Genomic DNA, 21,488 nt, shown 5'->3' with positions numbered 1-21,488 from the left:
CAGTTGAGTGCCGCTGGCCCCGTTTATACTCCCTGCCTTCTCTGATGTCACGGGCAATGTTCATATCTGATTGGATAAAATGCAAAGCAGGGAGGCCTGTCACTAAGGCACCCCATGTCACGTGTGAGTGGATGGCCCCCTGCTTGGCCTCCAGTCAACCAATCACAGTGGAAATCTGGTGACCTTTAAACTTTCCGTGACCTCTACCAGAAAATCTTTGAACTATGCCCCACGTAGGCAAAGTTCACCTCAGCTGATTTATGCCTACTATTTATGCATGAGAACTCTGAGAAGTTGTCACCTAAGCCACCTACATTGAATAAAACTCAGTTTGAGCTTCCTGAACGAGTCTGACCTCCCTAACTGAAGTCGTTGCCTCCATCAGAATGACTTTGGCCACTTGGCAGCCATTTTACTCCCACACAGAATCTTACCTTTCCATGGCTGAGCCTCCATGGCCTGAGCAGGAACTCTCTGACATGGTCTGCAGAGTGCTCCTCAAAATCATGGGACATAATTCACCAGCTATTACCTCCAATTCTTATCAAAACCTCCAGTGATCAGAATGAAGAGAATGACAAAACCACTTTCTGCAAAGACAGAACACAAACAGAAATGGGAATACTTACACATAAACACTAAAATTATTTAACATTTAGTAAATTTTAAATTCTTTTAACATTAATTAGGTCCCCAAAATACCACACATACTGGAATTGATGAATAAATGTGAGCTGTTATTTTAACAAAACTGGTTACTCTGAGTACTGAGAAACTGCCAGTGTGAGAGAAAAATAATCAATAAAATACCTAAGAATAAATGTACTTAAGTTAGTAAAAGACCTGTACTTGGAAAACTATAAGACACTGATGAAAGGAATTGAAGACATCACAGAGGGAAAGATATTCCATGTTTATTGGTTGGAAGAATTAATATTGTTAAAATGACTGTACTATCCAAGGCAATCGACAGATTCAATGTAATCCCTATGAAGATACCGGGGCATTTTTCACAGAACTATACAAAAAGTTTTTAAATGTGTGTGGAAACACAAAAGGTCCCGAATAGCCAAAACAATCTTAAGAAAGAAGACCAGAGCTGGAGGAATATGGTTCCCTGACTTCAGGCTATACCAGAAAACTACAGTAATCAATCAGTATAGTACTGGCACTAAAACAGACGCATAGATTAGTGGAATAGAAGAGAGAGCCCAGAAATAAACCCATGAACTTACGGTCAATTAATCTACAATAAAAAAGGCAAGAATATATAATGGAGAAAAGACAGTCTCTTCAATAAATGGTGCTGGGAAAACTGGATAGCTAGATGTAATAAAATGAAATTAGAAAATTCTCCAACAGCAATCACAAAAATAAACTCAAAATGGATTAAGGACCTAAATATAATACATATCGTATTATGTAGGAAGTCGTTTTAAGAAAAAGAATCCATTAATATTTTTAGTGAGCTTTGTTTCTTTCACATTTATAAATTCAGAAATTAAATGGACACATTAGTTAAAAAAAAACCCAAAATATTCAAAATATACCATAATTGGTTTTGAAGTGATAACTGGGACCTCAGAGATGACTGATACATTGGAAATCTAGGATGGAGAGGGGAAAGGGAAAGTCTGATGTTGAAGATTGGAAAGGGGAGTAACAACTAGTAATTATTCACTTCAGTTGATTGAGGGAATACGGGAACCTAGTGAGCAATCACCTTGTAATGTTGTGGTTTATTGTAAAGGCAAATTGAGGGAAATGGCTTCACTGCTTAAATAACAGTTATAAGTCTCAAATCAGGGATGATAGTATTGATAGGAAGAGTATAGCCCATTCAGAAACCTTTTCACCATTACTGTGTTTATGGATTCACTTAAAAAGGGGACTCCAATACAGCATAGAAATAAGTGCAACAAAAAGTTCAGGAAACAACTTATTCCAGGCTGCCTAGAATCAGAAGTCTACTCCAACTCGTTCAGATGATCTAATTCTATTCTTTTCTAGGCCTTATTCTCTTGTTTTTGAAGTGGAAAACCTTCATGACTTGTAGCTCAACATCATGGGGATGGTGGGAGCATCCAGTCAGAGAGGTTCAAGTCCACCTCGACACCAGGTCAGCCAATGAGGGACCCAAACTGGTAGCCACAGTCACTGGGCCACTCACTCTATAGTGCGGTGTTCATGAATGAACCAGTAACAGTCTTCCTGGGATGTTCAGGTTTGGTGACAGTAGGGTAACAAGTGTGATTATTTATCTGCTGTTTGTTTCTTTGTTTTATAAATCTAATCAAGGTCGGGCTTCCCTGGTGGCGCAGCAGTTGAGAGTCCGCCTGCCAAGGCAGGGGATACGGGTTCGTGCCCCGGTCCGGGAAGATCCCACATGCCGCAGAGCGGCTGGGCCCGTGAGCCATGGCCGCTGAGCCTGTGCGTCCGGAGCCTGTGCTCTGCAACGGGAGAGGCCACAACAGTGAGAGGCCCACGTACCGCAAAAAAAAAAAAAAAAAAAAAAAAAAAAAATCTAATCAAGGTCATTTAAATATTATATAAGTTTTCTAGAGCTTCTGTACAAAATGCTGGTGATTGGGTCACTTAAACAACATACATTTATTGTCTCATACTTCTGGAGGCTCTAAGTCCAAATCAAGGTTACATCTGAGTTGGATCTTATGCAAGGTGTGAATGCATAAGGGGCATCTATTCTAGGACCCTCTCCTTGCCTTGTGGATAGCTGAAATCTCCCTACACCTCCACACATTTTCCTCCCTATATGTATGTATCTATGTCTGATTTTCCCTTTTTATATGGATGCAACTCATTTGGATTAAGACCTACTCTAATGAACATATTTTAACTTGATTACCCAGTAAAGATTCCAAATATGATCACATATGAGTACGAGTATTTACAGCATAGATAGATGAATTTTAGAGGTACAAATTCAACCCATAGGAGATATGTATTCTGAGCTAAATATAGACATATCTCCTGCCTCTTCCATTTTATTAAGAGAACACTGGTGACCACTTAAGTGAAACAAGGTGGCCCTGCCACAGTCATTTTCACAATTATGTGAATGTTCAGTAATTTCATTTTAGTATTTTATTTCTTCTTATCTGTGAGGGAGAAGATACTCTGTCATTTTCAATTTTTAGAAAGTATTATGTTGCTTTACACCTACATATTTTTCAATTTTTGTATTCCATTTGTACTTCTTTTTAAAAAGTTGTAATTATTTCCTATTGTGTAGGATATAAGAACCTGTAAAGTATATCACTCTCAGCCAAACACTGAGATAAATTCCTGATAATCTACAAAATCAAACTTTTCCTGAGCCCCTCAGAAGAGGGACAGGTCTCTACAGGACAGACTAAACAAAATACTTTTTTTAAATTGGCAGAGCCTTGTGAGATAAGGAAAAAGAATTGGGGTGCCGTGGCAAGATACTAGAGAGAGCTTCCCTGAGTAGTTCAGGTATGAAGGAGGCAGTGTCTTTTAAAGAATGGGCAGTGAAAGTCTGTGTTTTTCAGTCCAAGATTGAAGAATTCTGATGGGCTATTATATCTCCAGAGCTCTCCTTGGTCGCTGGAGTAAATATTTAGGATAAATGAGTCCCATTTTCAGGAATCTTATTTATTATTTTGTGGAATATTAGAGGAATCTTATGAAAGAATTTTTTTAAAAGAATATGATTCCCAAGGAGACCAGGAAAATCTTCCACCAAATCAATGGCAAGTAAATATCTCTGTGTGGGACCTCAAGTTGGTCGTACAGAACCTGAATATAATTTTGGAAGCAGAAAGCTCATTTCAGAGCCATTGCATTTTCAAAAAGAGAACTGTGGACCCATAGGATAAAATGGTATTTCACAAAATTATTTAATTCCTATTGTGCTCATTGTTGCTGCTTCAATATCCCAGTGTTTGCCCGTATGAAATACAAATGTTTTTCTAAACATTTCTTGCACATTAATAATATGTGAGAATTCCTGTTAAGAAATCTAACCTACTAGGATATTTTTATTGTGCTAGGTGTGTTTTACATTTAGTAAATCCAATAATCAAATACAGGCATTAGTAAACCAGTGTTACAACTGTACCATATACGCTGTGAAGACAGAAGCGCAAGGATAAGTGACACACATGGCATCTAGGAAGGAGAGAGGGAAAATGGAGTTCAAGGTTGAAGACCTTGGAGGAGATATGAGCATATGTAATTATTCACTTCAGAGTGTAATTGAAGAAAATGGACACCTAAAGAGCAATCATGATCTAATGGTGTTGACTACTGAAAATACGAATTAGAGCAAGGGCTTTACTGCTTAAATAACAAACTATAAGTTCCAACCCTAAGAAAATAGTATTAATAGGACAAGCATACCCCATTCAAACTTTTTTCAACATTATCTGTATTACAGAATTCATTGTAAAACATAAGCGAGAACTGAAACACGTTGCAGAAATAACTGCAATATTCTACACAGAGGCATTGTGAAATTCATCAGCCTTTGAGAAGTGAAGATAAGCAGAAACCATATAGCTCAGTGGATCTGATACTTGAGCAGGTATTTTGTCATGCACCTGAGTGAAATTTGTTGTAAGTAGGAATAATATGCAAGGTTATTGTGCTTGTTGAAGTAAATGGACTGGCTTGTGTAATCTATCCCTCTGAAAACCCAGATTCCTTTACCATATTCTGGTAGGTGAAGGGCATTACCCAAAGTCACATATTTACTGAATTAGAACTGACACCAGGGCCTAGGTGATTCCCTAAATCTCACTTCAGTGTCTGACCCATTAGGCATGGTTTTGCCTTTGAGTGTGTGAGTCTATCAGAGGATAACAGAAACCATGCTTCTCTTGATCAACCTGCTTGATAGGAAATACCTTTATATAAAAGAATAAACTTCAATTACCTCAATCTCCATTTGGAAATTAATTCAAGTGAAAAAGTATAATCAAGTGTTTCCCTTAACCACACTCCAACATCATGCAAGGGCATATATCCAGGGCTTCTTATGCTTTTCCCTCTCCCTAAATTTTGTCCTCAAACCTGCCCCATTTATGACTCTGTGGATATGTACTTTTCAAGGCACAGCTGAGAGGGATAGATTACAACTGAAGTGTCAGGCATTAGAGGACCCAAGAAAGAAGGGAACCACGAGAAATATGGGAGAACTCTGTGTCCCTAAGTCAGAAAAATTAGATATTGAAACCCTGTCTGTCCAAGTTCCTTTCACCAAGAAATCTCTACTTACATCCCCCTTGCTGCCTACCTGTGTGTTTCTTTGTCTACATGCAGGGTCCTACAAGTGGGAGAGGGTGTCTATAATGTTTAGACACTTCATTCCACTTTAGTGTGAAAGTTGTGGTGTAGAGTATAGGATTCCACTAAATGATAGGTGTCCCTCTCCTAGTGGTAGGTAAAGAGTAAACGAATCCATAGACAACCACCTTAGTATAATGAACAAAACACTTGTTTCTTGGCCATACCCTGTGTATGGCACCCAAAAGGATCTCAAGAAGCTTGGTTTTAGTGGATATTAGATCCAGGAATGTTGCTCATTCCTGGATACTCCTTCCAATGAGAGGTTCTGTTCATTTCCCCCTCCTCTTGAGCTGATGAAGGCTGTGATTATTTTGAGCAATAAATAGAATATGGTGGAAATTATATTATGCCAATTATGGGGTTAAGCTTTAAGAGGGAATGTCCTTCTGTCTTGCTTTTTGAGGACACATGGCTACCATGTAAAAGGTCAGCCTATCCTGCTGGACATCCCCACAAGAAAAGAGGTCCCTTGCAGCACCAGGCATGTGTGTGAAAGTTGCCTGGAACTTTGCAGCGTAGCTTAAATATCAGCTGATTACCACTGAGTGATCTTAGTATGGTTTATATTTTTAAGGGACGTTTACACTTCTTGTTTGGAAATTGTTTGGGTATTGGGTAGAAAAACTGAAAATCCTCCAATTATAAATTGTAATATACAAAATTATATATATATATATATATATATATATATATATGTTTTTTTTTTTTTTTTTTTTTTTTTTTTTTTTGCGGTACGCGGGCTTCTCACTGCCGTGGCCTCTCCCGTTGCAGAGCACAGGCTCCGGACGCGCAGGCTCAGCGGCCATGGCTCACGGGCCCAGCTGCTCCGCGGCATGTGGGATCTTCCCAGACCGGGGCACGAACCCGTGTCCCCTGCATCAGCAGGCGGACTCTCAACCACTGCGCCACCAGGGAAGCCCCCAAAATTATGTTAAACATTATTTTAAATACTCAGGTGTGCTTGAAAATGGGCTCAAATTAATAGACAGCTGAGACATACACATAATTCTAAATGCTTAATTGACTGGGACTTCCCTGGTGGCAAGGACACAACACTCCCAACGCAGGGGGCCTGGGTTCAATCCCTGGTCAAGGAACTAGACCCCACATGCCTCAACTATGAGTTTGCATGCTGCAACTAAAGATCCCGCATACTGCAACTAAAGATTCCACATGCTCCAACTAAAAGGTCCCGTGTGCCGCAGCTAAGACCCGATGCAGCCAAATAAATAAGTAAATAAATATTTTTTTAAAAATGAAATAAATGCTTAATTGACTATACCCATAGTGAAAAACTGGACTTTTTTTCTCATAAGAAATAAAGAACCAAGGAAAATTCTAATTTTGTCCCTAACTATGGTTGGGGAATAAAATGTTGCCTTGAGAATCTGTAATCAAAAGAGTGCCCTGATGTAGCTTTGGTGTTCTAATTAACAATATCAGCATGGCCCAACTAATTTCTGTTTGTAAACTCATATATATGGCAAATACAAATCTAATTATTTCTAGGGGAGCTTAACCTTAATTGAGGCTTCTACAAATATTCCTACAGTTGAAGTCCTCCAAAACAAGCACAGATTTCCCCCCTTCCAAAATGCCAACATCAGCATAAACAATAAACCAAAATGGAAACCTGTAAAGATTTATCATCAAAGTACAAGAAATGTTAATTAACATATTTAAATAGATGATAAGATACATAATACATGAGTAATCAATAGCTAATTATCAAAGAGATGCAAATAGGGCTTCCCTGGTGGCACAGTGGTTGAGAGTCCACCTGCTGATGCGGGGGACGCAGGTTCGTGCCCCGGTCCGGGAGGATCCCACATGCCGCAGGGCGGCTGGGCCGGTGGGCCATGGCTGCTGGGCCTGTGCGTCCGGAACCTGTGCTCCACAACGGGAGAGGCCGCGGCAGTGAGGGGCCCGCGTACCGCAAAAAAAAAAAAAAAAAAAAAAAAAAAAGATGCAAATAAGCTTTCTAGTACAGAAAATCATAAACACTGGAATAGAAGAGTAAAGAAATTTTAAATAGCTAAGACACCCCTGGAGAGAGAATATGTGAATTAGAAGGTAGATTAAAAAATAATACAGAATACTTCATAAAGAGAATAAAAGGATTAAATGGAGATCAAGACACCTAACAAATGGACTAAGAAAGTATAAAGTACATCTCCTAGGGATACCAGAAGTGGCAAACATTCCTTAGAAGTTCCTTTCACATGGTATCTGTTGGTGTAAATATTGATACCATGATTTTTCATGTTGTCTCCAATCTCTTTTATTCTGAATTAAGTTCTAAGGACACAAACATCGATATGGTGTTTAGTGTGCAGGATATTTATGCATGCTCAATGCCCAAGAAAGGGATGCAAGAGGTAGGTGTGGGCAGAGGGAGAAGTGCACATCTAACGCAGACCCTCCAAAATTACTTTCTGATCCCATGCTGAGTTCTAAAGGCCTGTTGAAGTCATTTCACATTGGTCCAACATAGCCAGATCTTTATGCCACCTCCTTGATCAGTCCTTGGAAGTGGGCCAACTCAAGAAGTACAGAACATTGGACAAGGTAGCTATGTGCAGCAGAGGTAACATCTAAAGTGGCTTATGGCTAAGGACTGGCAGTAAGTCTGTCCTTGTTTTGGTGTGCTGAGTGGTCCATCTTCAAGTCTATCAAAGTCTTATCATGATACTTAGGCTAGGAGTACAACACTACGTGGATGGTTACTTACTCTCACCACTCACTTTCGGCTTCCATTTGTTGATGAAAGGAGATTTACTGTCACAGTATTTGCATTGCTCTGTATACAATGTGTCTTTTTGTCTGCTATTATGATCTATATGCTAACTCTGTAGCTTTAATATGATGTGTCCAAGTATGCTCCCTGAATCTATGGAATCAAGGCTTTCCTAAATTCTGGATAATTATCAACCGTGTCCCTGTGAATATTATTATTCTAAAATTTAACAAGGTTACCACTTCTGGCATGCCTACAAAATGCACTTAATACCTTCTTAGTCCATTTCTTAGGTCCCTTGGCCTCTCTTTAATCTTCTACTTCATTTATCTTACTATGAGCTATTCTGTGTAATTTCTTTCATCTGTTTTCTAATTCACCAATTCTCCATCCAGCTGTGTCTCATCTGTTGTGTAAAATTTCTTGGAAGAAATTGACAAGAATACAGTAATATTAGGGAACTTTAACACCCCACTTACAGCAATAGACAGATAATCGAGATAAAAAATCAGTAAGGAAGTAGTGGCCTTAAATGACACATTAGACTAGTTGCACTTAATAGACATCTACAGGACATTCCATTCAAAAACAGCAGAATACACATTCTTTTCAAGTGCACATGAAACTTTCTCCAGGATAGATCACATGCTGTGCCACAACCCAAGTCTCAACAAATTTAAGAGGACAGAAATTGTACCAAGCATTTTTTCTAACCACACTGTATGAAACTAGAAAATGATTACATAAAGAAAAATGGGAAAACCACAAACACATGGAGACTAAACGATATGCTAGTAATAAACCAATGGGTCAGTGAGGAAATCAAAGAGGAAGTTAGAAAATACCTGGAGACAAATGAAAATAAAAATACATCTTTCCAAAACCTATGGGGCACAGCAAAAGCAGTTCTAAGAGGGAAGCTTATAGCCATACCGACTTACTTCAAGACACAAGAAAAATCTCAAATAAACGACCTACCCCAACATCTAAAAGAATAAGAAAAAAACAAACCAAGCTCAAGGTCGGCAGAAGGAAGGAAATAATAAATATCAGAGAGAAAATAAGTAAAAAAGAGATAAAAAGCAATAGAAGGGCTTCCCTGATGGAGCAGTGGTTAAGAATCTGCCTGCCAGTGCAGGGGACACAGGTTCGAGCCCTGGTCCAGGAACATCCCACGTGCCATGGAACAACTAAGCCTGTGTGCCACAACTACTGAGCCAGCTCTCTAGAGCACATGAGCCACAACTATTACCTATTACCCTATTCTTTAAGAAACCAACATAGGGAGAAAAAATGGAATCAATAAAAGGCGAAATATTTAAAAATGAAAATCAAATTACTTTCAAGAGTCTACAATAATACAATCAAAGGCATATTTAAATGTATTTATGTAGAAATAAATTACAGAAGTTGGACCAAAAAGGGACTTTAGAAGAATTGAAAAAATGGGGGTCATCAGTGTGGTTTCATCCACAGTGACTAGGTTCCGATCAGGTTTCCTCTTGGACATTTAAGGGACAGCTAATTCTACTGCCAATAAAATGGTTTCAGTCATGAAGGAGGAAAAGCTAATTTTTATTACCAGAAAATGTAACGGAATGATACAAGCAGTGAAGAAAGCTTACTATTCCAATTTCTGAAGAGCTCCATTTACAAATGAAGATATAAAAATCTTACTTGAAATATTAGTAATCAACATCTTGCCATATTTGATGCAAAGAACAAAAGACATGTCCAGCACAGTCTCTGAATTCATATAATTAAATCACCATGATTAAACACCAGCCAGCAAACAAACCACAGGGAATGAAACGTTCCACTATACTCCATAATCTCTAAAGGCCAAATCTCCCAAGAAGGCTGTTACTGGATTACACTGTGTCACATTGTAACATCTGGCCCAATGGCAAAGAATCACATCCCTTTCCCCTCTCAATCTCAAAGGCTGCATGTGCCGGAAAGACTCCTATTACTTCAGCCCAGGACACCTCCTCACACTTTTGAGTCAATGGCTGTACCTCAGGAGCTGCAGGCTTTTCATTGGCTGAGACGGCCCAGAGTGGTGCTTGGGCTGCTCTGATTGGACACTTCCAGCATCCCCATGATGCCGAGGTGCAAGACATGAAGGTTTCCGTTTTCCAAAAACAGGACAATGTACTCTTGAGGGAAAAAAACAAATAAGATTAATCTGAACCAGTCACAAGTGTAACTTCAGTTTCTTCCACCTTGGATAGTTACTGTTTCTTGAACATTTTGCTTTAATTATTTCCGTGCTGTGTTTGGGTCCTTGATTCTGCTTTTAAATGATTTCCCTGATGCAAGTCATGTTGAAAAAGTTTGAATGGGGTATGTTTGTCCTGCTAATACTATTTTCTCAGAGTTGATGTTTATCTTTTATTATTTAAGCAGTAAAGCTCTTTCCCTTAGTTTATCATTTCAGTAAACCACACTGTTAGATCATGATTGCTCACTAGGTGCCCTTTCTCCTTAATTACCTTCTGAAGTCAAAAATCACATGTACTTATTCGGCCTTAGCCTCTTCAACATTAAACCCTATTATTCCTCTTTCTTAGATTTCCTGTGTGTCAGTCGCCCTTGAGCTTTACCTAGAGCTCTCTTGTCATCCGAAATTTTGTTCCAGGTGTGTAAGATCATCCTGAGGTACCTGCGGGATTTACCTGCGGATACTTTGGTGGTAGTTTTCCTTGGTCTCCTTGAGAGTCAAATTCTTTATCTGAAATATTTTCATAAGATTCATACCATGTTCAAGAATATAAATAAATAATATTCCCATTCCGGTGGCTCATTTATCATAAATCCTTAGTCTGATGTCCACAAGGACAGTTCTTGGGGGGTACTGGCCCAATCGAGTTCTATCAATACACTGGACCAAAGGAAAAAAGGCCTTTACAGTCCTCCTCGATCAGGCAATGGCCCCCTTCATAGCCACACAACTCAGAGTGGTTAAGCTCTCTCTAGTTTTCTGCCTTGCCCGATTCTTAATCCTGAGTTTGTGGGTTTCTGAAAACATTAAAAAAGATGCTGTTTTGTCTCTCCAGGACGGTGCAGTCCCTTTTTTCAGGGCCTGAAGAAAAGTTCTCATTTCTGTAGGTTGTCCATATTTTGTCTCACTGTTTAGCTGAGTGACATCCTTTTCAGGTTTTAGCATCCTAATCAATAGGGAAATTTACAATTTCTTTCAAAAGCAAAAAAGGAATACCAAACAAAACTGAACAAACATTGTTCAGCAAATCACAATGCATTTATAGGGACTACAATGAAAGAGTTTCTTCCCCCTTCACCTAGGTGGAAAGTCAGGAACATTTTTAAAATAAATAAAACTATTCACTGTTCAAATAGTTGAGGAAAATTACATGAGAGGGTTCACCTTATTTTCCCTTAAGCAGTCACGAATGTTCTCTATTTTTTTTTTTTTTTTTTTTTTTTTTTTTTGCGGTGTGCGGGCCTCTCACTGTTTTGGCCTCTCTCGTTGTGGAGCACAGGCTCTGGACACGCAGGCTCAGTGGCCATGGCTCCGGGCCCAGCCACTCCACAGCATGTGGGATCTTCCCGGACCGGGGCACGAACCCGTCACCCCTGCATCGGCAGGTGGACTCTCAACCACTGCACTGCCAGGGAAGCCCTCTCTTTCTATTTTTAATCTAAGTATCTACAAAACGTTACTTAAAATGAAACATCAATTTTAGCACACAGAGAAAAGTCCTATCTATGCATTGCTAATTTGGAAGTGATGTGATATGAACTCTACCAGGGACGATGAATAAAGAGAGAAGGGCTACACGAAAATCCTGAGAAATACCACCCAGGTCAGCAGAAGCATTCAGCTGACCCATAGATACATGAGAAATAATAAATAATTGCTGCTTTAATCCACTAAGTGTTGAAGTAATTTGCAATGCAGTGATCGCTAAATGATACACAATTATGAAAACATTACATTTTTTTCCAGATTTCTCAGGGTTTTGAATGCATTCATTCATCAAAAATATCTGTTTAAGTAAGATTTTCCATCAATAATCTATGCTTACATGTGTTGGAAGAGTTCAAAAACTGTAACTATACCACATCGTAAACATCAAACCAGTATTTATAGGTGAAGAGAACCAGTGTTCTCTTAATATAATTGAAGAGTCAAGAGATATGCTCACCTATAACTCAAAATTCATGTCTTCTGTGGGTTGAATACTCTCTCCCTAAATTCCTATGTTGATGTGCTAAACCCAAATACCTGACATGTGATTGTATACAGAGATAGGATCTCTCCTGGGAAATCAAGTTAAACTGCCTCCATTAGGATGATCCTTAATACAAAATGACCTGTATCCATATAAAAGGGGAAGTATGGACACAGAGACCGTCATATAGGGAGAAAACTGTGAACAGATAGAGGGGTTTCTCTGCCATCTTCACAAGCCAAGGACAGAGTCCTGGAACAGAGGCTTCCTTCTCAGCAGTCTGAGGAACCAAACCAGCTGACATCTTGATTTGGACTTCCGGCCTCCAGAAGTGTGAGACATTATGTACGTGTCTTTCAAGTAAAGGGACCTCTGGCATTTTGTATATCAGCCCCAGGTAAACACCACCATTAGAAACATACAACCAATCAAGCAAAGAAGCAAAGAGCAGGCAAATAATCAAACCTAATACCGTCAGTTTTTACCAAGGCTAAACATCCAGGAAGGCACTGACTTCTTCAGCCCGGAAAACCAGCTTGAATTCCGGACCAATGGCTGTAGCTCACCGTTGCTGGCCTCTCATTGGCTGACTCAGAGGCGAGTGGTGCTTAAGCTTCTCTGATTGGATCTCCCATCATCCGAGGCCTATATCACCAAGGTTGTTTTCAAAAATAGTAAAGCCTGGAAAAGAATAGACACAGATTACCTGAAGAAGTTAGAGTAGACCCTTCAGTTCCAAGATTAAAATTTTTCCGGGTAGATTAGAATCTGGGATAGATTTTTTTTCCCTTGAACTTTTTGGTTTACTTATTCGTTTGCTGTGTTTGGATCCACACTTCAAATGAATTCCATAACATGGGTAATGGAGAAAAGAGTTTGAATGGGATATTTTTGCCCTAGCAATACTATTTTCCACGCGTTGATGGTTCTAATTTGTGGATTAAGCATTACACTCTTTTCCTCAGGTTGTCTTTACAGTAAACCACACACACCATTAGATCGCAATTGCTCACTAGGTACCCTTCTTTCTGCAAGAACCCACGGAAGTGTATAATCACAATCGCTCACTCCCCCTTCCCATCTTCAACAACGAAAAATCACAAAATTCCCTTTATCTTCTTACCTTTCTAAATTTTGTATGTGTTGCTCACCCTTGCATGCCCAGTCTTCACTCTCCAGACCTATTATGCATATTAGGTAAACATATTACCTATTATATAATATGTATAAATAATGATCCTATTTCATTTCTGATTTCACAAAAGCAAAACACCCAAAGCACAATAGCAGTGTCCTGGTGTATTAGAGCTCTTATACTTTTTACAGAGACCATAGCTTTGAGACTAACATGCAAAAATAACCTTGGTAATGAATCTCTGTTTCATATGGAGAAAAACTGGCATTTTGATGCAGCAACCATTAGCATGATAGACATTAAGTGATTTTCTGAGGTCAACTCTTTTCAAAGTGGTCCACACTTGTTTCTCAGAAAAGGCACCTGGCTCTACCAAGAGTTTGGAGTTCTGAAATTTTTTTTCCAGTGTGTACAACAATTTCTATTTCTTACACAGAGGAAGGTATGCACCTGATTTCATGGTAGATTTTAATGGCAAGCTGTGCAGCAAGCTCTCTTTATTTCAAAACCTTTTAAGTTTCATCTTTCCCAAATAATAATAAGTAATGAACTTCATGAGGGGGCTTATTGGCCAAAATCCTAATTCTGCTGATCTCAAAGAGATCGCTGGAGGTAATATTGGCCCCCTTCATACCTGCAATTTTCTGTGAACTCTCTCTACTGTCTTATCCTGTCCCCCATTTTGCTCTTCAGCAAGTGGTGCTGTGACCAAGGTAGAATACTTTGTTTTTTGTCTCTCCACAGAATGAGCCCGAGAAATTTTTTAATTTTGCAACTTATATAGCTTTTGTCTCATTGTTTGCCTGAGAGAGACATCCTTTACTACCTTGTACATCCCAGTCAAAATGATTATTTACAACTGATTTTACATGTTCAAATGAAACACTTCACAATCATGAGGAAGTACTGGGCTTTAAAGCAAATCAGAATATACTGCACAAGACTGAAGTCCCACAGATCATCCTCTCTCAACAGTCGTAGGAAGGTAGAAATCTGTTTTAAACAAGAAATAGAAAATCAGCAACTTCTTTGAAATTTGGCAATACACTTATACAAAAATGACACAAATAAAAATCTTCATGGGACACAAATAAAACACAATGGAAAAGAACAGATATGAACCTTAACATTCAAACCACTTGAGGTAAAAGGAGGCATATTAGGTCTTCTATTGCTGATAAACCTCCTCTAAACTGATGCAAGGGGCTGAAGAAATGACTTGCTCTGGATTTAAGTCGTTAAATCCCCATGATTAAATATAAGTAAGGAACCAAAAAAAAAAAAACAAAAAGCAAAGTTCCACAGTTCCTTTCCCCTTAATCTCCAGTTTGATTATCATACAAAGGCTATTATCTGTTCAGCCCTGGTCACTGGACAACATTTGGGGCCAATGGCTGTAGCTCACAGGCTGCCAGACCCCCAGTGGAGACAGGAGCTTGAGCTGCTCTCACTTGACACTCTTCAATGGATATAAAATTGCATGTCATGAAAGTTTGTATTTTAAAGTTTCTCTGCTAGGAAAGAATTGATTGATACATCTGTAGGGATATTTCAAATAATTTCAACAACCAGGGATTTAGAAAAGTGAAATGTTTGTGAAAACTTTGTTTTGCCACTTCTGTAAGCTATTATCAGTTCCCATTTATATATTTAAATGTATGCTTAAACTGGGATATGTTGATAATGTATAATAGGGGTAGTTGATGTATATAACTGCTCCTCCACAATTTCTATTGCATATCACACATAAAATAATTCTGAAAGTTCCATAACACGCTCACACGAGGACGAGAATAAATTGGGAAGTGAAATTCATGGGAAAATAAGTTAGATCTCATAGAAATCTATAAAGCCTGACATAGAGAAAGCACTAAAACTGGGTTCAAGAAAAGGTTGGAATTTTGCAGTTTATCTAGCTTTTCTCTCTTTGGCTGAGAGTGACATCCTTCACAGGTTTGTACATCCTAATCCAGGGGTACTTAAAATTTCTTTTTAATTTTTATATTTTTTCTTAAAGTATAGGTGAGTTACAATATTATATTAGTTCAGGTTTATAACAAGTGATTCAAAATATTTATATATTATACTGTTTAAAGTTATTATTAAATAATTTCTATATTTCCCTGTGCTGTACAGCATATCGTTGTTGCTTATTTTAAAAGTGCAGAATGAATAGATTTTAATATACTGAAATATTAATTTCTAATGAACACCATAGTAAATTACAAAGGATTGAAATCATAGAGTGCATTCTCTCTCTCCAATGATGTAGGAAATTAGAAATCAATTTTTTGAAAAATGGACTAGGAAAATCAACAAATCCTTGAAATTCAGCAACATATTTTTAGAAAAAGATTAGAAGAAAAGGCAATGCACCAAGAAGAAAGCACAATGGATATTAAATTCAATAAATATTATTAGAAGCATTAACATTCAAATTACTTGAGGTAGAGGAAGGAGTCATCTTAGTTCTCTTAACTGCTGAACTTCCCCCTCTTATTTTCATGCAAGGAGATAGAGACATGTCCCACTACCAGATCTGGTTGTGTGTACTTAAATCACCATGATTAAAAGCAAGTACTCGAAGGGAAAACCACAGGGAAACTATCACACCTCCTTCCCGCTCACTCTCCCGGCTGAGTATCACAGGAAGGCTGTTATTTGTTCAGCTCTGGACGCCCCACCACACTCTGGGCCAATTGCTCTGGCTCAGGGGCTCCCAGTCCCTCATAAGCTGCTGCTCCTCAGACTGTGGCTACAGCTGCTGTCATTGGATGATCTCATCATCCATGCAGAATTACAGTTCAGTCAAGATTTCTGGATAAAAACCGAAAAGTTTTAGGCATAAAAAAATAAAATCAGAGAAATCTGAATTATGTAGAATACTAATTTCACGAGGTATGGTGCTTGATTCTAGAAAATTAGATTATTTAGTTTTACACTGCGTTTGGGTCCTATTTTATGTACTTAACTGAATTCAGATTTGAGATATGTTAAAGGCGTATGAACGTGTAAGTGAGATTTTCATGTCCACTACTTCACTCTTTCAGTTACTATATCCCACATAAAAATCTCTGGATGATACTGCTATATACAGCTGGGAGAATGACAATAAAAATGGTCAGTGAATCTTGTATGGAAAGAATTTTGACCATAAAAATCCCTAAAATGGGTGAACAGAGAAACCACAAGTAGAAATGACCAGTTAGGAAAGTGACAAGGTGCATTTTGGCTAAGACTAGTTCGTGATTCTCTGTGGAACGAATGGCACTAAAGACATATACTCAAGCAGAGTGGATGAGGTTTATGGTATTTCCCTCATGGCACAGGGCGAAAACCCAGAGTGGATCGGACTCTTCAGAGCTACAGGTCTTTTCCCGCCAAATGAGTGGCTCTGAAAAGAGCCTTTGGTTTGAGATGCTCAGATGGTCCGGAGGCAGCTCATTTGCCAGTGGTGTATCTGATGACGGCCTTGCTGGCTTTGGACATGGCATGCTTGCCCAGCTCCCCAGGCAGCAGCAGGCGCACGGAGGTCTGGATCTCTCCAGAGCTGAGGGTGGAGCGCTTGCTGGAGCAGACCAGGTGCGCCGCCTCGTTGGCGATTCGCTCAAACATATCCTTAACGAACGAATCCATGACGTCCACGGCCTCCTCTGAGAGGCTCAGGCCCTCGTGGGCCTGCTTCAGCACCCTGGGGAAATAGGCGGCAAAGCTGTCGAAGCCATCAGAGCGGCGGCGGCTGCGGTAGCCGCGGCGCTTCGGTGTCTTCTGCTTCGGGTTCTTTGGCTCGGCTTTGGAGGGCTCTGCTTCCTTGGTGGCCAGGCTTTCTTCAGACGTCTCAGGCGAAGGCTCAGACATGTCAGAACCGTCTCCCCCACAGCTCAGAGGGAAGGACAGTGCGGCAGTTGAGTGCCGCTGGCCCCGTTTATACTCCCTGCCTTCTCTGATGTCACGGGCAATGTTCATATCTGATTGGATAAAATGCAAAGCAGGGAGGCCTGTCACTAAGGCACCCCATGTCACGTGTGATTGGATGGCCCCCTGCTTGGCCTCCAGTCAACCAATCACAGTGGAAATCTGGTGACCTTTAAACTTTCCGTGACCTCTACCAGAAAATCTTTGAACTATGCCCCACGTAGGCAAAGTTCACCTCAGCTGATTTATGCCTACTATTTATGCATGAGAACTCTGAGAAGTTGTCACCTAAGCCACCTACATTGAATAAAACTCAGTTTGAGCTTCCTGAACGAGTCTGACCTCCCTAACTGAAGTCGTTGCCTCCATCAGAATGACTTTGGCCACTTGGCAGCCATTTTACTCCCACACAGAATCTTACCTTTCCATGGCTGAGCCTCCATGGCCTGAGCAGGAACTCTCTGACATGGTCTGCAGAGTGCTCCTCAAAATCATGGGACATAATTCACCAGCTATTACCTCCAATTCTTATCAAAACCTCCAGTGATCAGAATGAAGAGAATGACAAAACCACTTTCTGCAAAGACAGAACACAAACAGAAATGGGAATACTTACACATAAACACTAAAATTATTTAACATTTAGTAAATTTTAAATTCTTTTAACATTAATTAGGTCCCCAAAATACCACACATACTGGAATTGATGAATAAATGTGAGCTGTTATTTTAACAAAACTGGTTACTCTGAGTACTGAGAAACTGCCAGTGTGAGAGAAAAATAATCAATAAAATACCTAAGAATAAATGTACTTAAGTTAGTAAAAGACCTGTACTTGGAAAACTATAAGACACTGATGAAAGGAATTGAAGACATCACAGAGGGAAAGATATTCCATGTTTATTGGTTGGAAGAATTAATATTGTTAAAATGACTGTACTATCCAAGGCAATCGACAGATTCAATGTAATCCCTATGAAAATACCGGGGCATTTTTCACAGAACTATACAAAAAGTTTTTAAATGTGTGTGGAAACACAAAAGGTCCCGAATAGCCAAAACAATCTTAAGAAAGAAGACCAGAGCTGGAGGAATATGGTTCCCTGACTTCAGGCTATACCAGAAAACTACAGTAATCAATCAGTATAGTACTGGCACTAAAACAGACGCATAGATTAGTGGAATAGAAGAGAGAGCCCAGAAATAAACCCATGAACTTACGGTCAATTAATCTACAATAAAAAAGGCAAGAATATATAATGGAGAAAAGACAGTCTCTTCAATAAATGGTGCTGGGAAAACTGGATAGCTAGATGTAATAAAATGAAATTAGAAAATTCTCCAACAGCAATCACAAAAATAAACTCAAAATGGATTAAGGACCTAAATATAATACATATCGTATTATGTAGGAAGTCGTTTTAAGAAAAAGAATCCATTAATATTTTTAGTGAGCTTTGTTTCTTTCACATTTATAAATTCAGAAATTAAATGGACACATTAGTTAAAAAAAAACCCAAAATATTCAAAATATACCATAATTGGTTTTGAAGTGATAACTGGGACCTCAGAGATGACTGATACATAGGAAATCTAGGATGGAGAGGGGAAAGGGAAAGTCTGATGTTGAAGATTGGAAAGGGGAGTAACAACTAGTAATTATTCACTTCAGTTGATTGAGGGAATACGGGAACCTAGTGAGCAATCACCTTGTAATGTTGTGGTTTATTGTAAAGGCAAACTGAGGGAAATGGCTTCACTGCTTAAATAACAGTTATAAGTCTCAAATCAGGGATGATAGTATTGATAGGAAGAGTATAGCCCATTCAGAAACCTTTTCACCATTACTGTGTTTATGGATTCACTTAAAAAGGGGACTCCAATACAGCATAGAAATAAGTGCAACAAAAAGTTCGGGAAACAACTTATTCCAGGCTGCCTAGAATCAGAAGTCTACTCCAACTCGTTCAGATGATCTAATTCTATTCTTTTCTAGGCCTTATTCTCTTGTTTTTGAAGTGGAAAACCTTCATGACTTGTAGCTCAACATCATGGGGATGGTGGGAGCATCCAGTCAGAGAGGTTCAAGTCCACCTCGACACCAAGTCAGCCAATGAGGGACCCAAACTGGTAGCCACAGTCACTGGGCCACTCACTCTATAGTGCGGTGTTCATGAATGAACCAGTAACAGTCTTCCTGGGATGTTCAGGTTTGGTGACAGTAGGGTAACAAGTGTGATTATTTATCTGCTGTTTGTTTCTTTGTTTTATAAATCTAATCAAGGTCGGGCTTCCCTGGTGGCGCAGCAGTTGAGAGTCCGCCTGCCAAGGCAGGGGATACGGGTTCGTGCCCCGGTCCGGGAAGATCCCACATGCCGCAGAGCGGCTGGGCCCGTGAGCCATGGCCGCTGAGCCTGTGCGTCCGGAGCCTGTGCTCTGCAACGGGAGAGGCCACAACAGTGAGAGGCCCACGTACCGCAAAAAAAAAAAAAAAAAAAAAAAAAAAAAATCTAATCAAGGTCATTTAAATATTATATAAGTTTTCTAGAGCTTCTGTACAAAATGCTGGTGATTGGGTCACTTAAACAACATACATTTATTGTCTCATACTTCTGGAGGCTCTAAGTCCAAATCAAGGTTACATCTGAGTTGGATCTTATGCAAGGTGTGAATGCATAAGGGGCATCTATTCTAGGACCCTCTCCTTGCCTTGTGGATAGCTGAAATCTCCCTACACCTCCACACATTTTCCTCCCTATATGTATGTATCTATGTCTGATTTTCCCTTTTTATATGGATGCAACTCATTTGGATTAAGACCTACTCTAATGAACATATTTTAACTTGATTACCCAGTAAAGATTCCAAATATGATCACATATGAGTACGAGTATTTACAGCATAGATAGATGAATTTTAGAGGTACAAATTCAACCCATAGGAGATATGTATTCTGAGCTAAATATAGACATATCTCCTGCCTCTTCCATTTTATTAAGAGAACACTGGTGACCACTTAAGTGAAACAAGGTGGCCCTGCCACAGTCATTTTCACAATTATGTGAATGTTCAGTAATTTCATTTTAGTATTTTATTTCTTCTTATCTGTGAGGGAGAAGATACTCTGTCATTTTCAATTTTTAGAAAGTATTATGTTGCTTTACACCTACATATTTTTCAATTTTTGTATTCCATTTGTACTTCTTTTTAAAAAGTTGTAATTATTTCCTATTGTGTAGGATATAAGAACCTGTAAAGTATATCACTCTCAGCCAAACACTGAGATAAATTCCTGATAATCTACAAAATCAAACTTTTCCTGAGCCCCTCAGAAGAGGGACAGGTCTCTACAGGACAGACTAAACAAAATACTTTTTTTAAATTGGCAGAGCCTTGTGAGATAAGGAAAAAGAATTGGGGTGCCGTGGCAAGATACTAGAGAGAGCTTCCCTGAGTAGTTCAGGTATGAAGGAGGCAGTGTCTTTTAAAGAATGGGCAGTGAAAGTCTGTGTTTTTCAGTCCAAGATTGAAGAATTCTGATGGGCTATTATATCTCCAGAGCTCTCCTTGGTCGCTGGAGTAAATATTTAGGATAAATGAGTCCCATTTTCAGGAATCTTATTTATTATTTTGTGGAATATTAGAGGAATCTTATGAAAGAATTTTTTTAAAAGAATATGATTCCCAAGGAGACCAGGAAAATCTTCCACCAAATCAATGGCAAGTAAATATCTCTGTGTGGGACCTCAAGTTGGTCGTACAGAACCTGAATATAATTTTGGAAGCAGAAAGCTCATTTCAGAGCCATTGCATTTTCAAAAAGAGAACTGTGGACCCATAGGATAAAATGGTATTTCACAAAATTATTTAATTCCTATTGTGCTCATTGTTGCTGCTTCAATATCCCAGTGTTTGCCCGTATGAAATACAAATGTTTTTCTAAACATTTCTTGCACATTAATAATATGTGAGAATTCCTGTTAAGAAATCTAACCTACTAGGATATTTTTATTGTGCTAGGTGTGTTTTACATTTAGTAAATCCAATAATCAAATACAGGCATTAGTAAACCAGTGTTACAACTGTACCATATACGCTGTGAAGACAGAAGCGCAAGGATAAGTGACACACATGGCATCTAGGAAGGAGAGAGGGAAAATGGAGTTCAAGGTT

At 39.1% G+C, this 21,488-nt stretch overlaps 1 protein-coding gene across 1 annotated transcript; it reads right to left on the bottom strand.

Annotated features, from left to right (window-relative positions):
* Positions 1 to 16,715: 16,715 nt before the first annotated feature.
* On the bottom strand, positions 16,716 to 17,301 carry LOC309796383 (late histone H2B.L4-like). Its single transcript, XM_082609419.1, has one exon. It carries the CDS (start codon positions 17,255 to 17,257, stop codon positions 16,841 to 16,843), a length of 417 nt encoding a protein of 138 aa, XP_082465545.1. The 5' UTR covers positions 17,258 to 17,301; the 3' UTR covers positions 16,716 to 16,840.
* Positions 17,302 to 21,488: the final 4,187 nt, after the last annotated feature.

Source organism: Mesoplodon mirus, assembly GCF_964341445.2.
Source record: "Mesoplodon mirus genome assembly, chromosome: X".
Taxonomy (NCBI): Eukaryota; Metazoa; Chordata; class Mammalia; order Artiodactyla; family Ziphiidae; genus Mesoplodon; species Mesoplodon mirus.
This window is presented reverse-complemented; position numbering and strand designations above follow the sequence as displayed.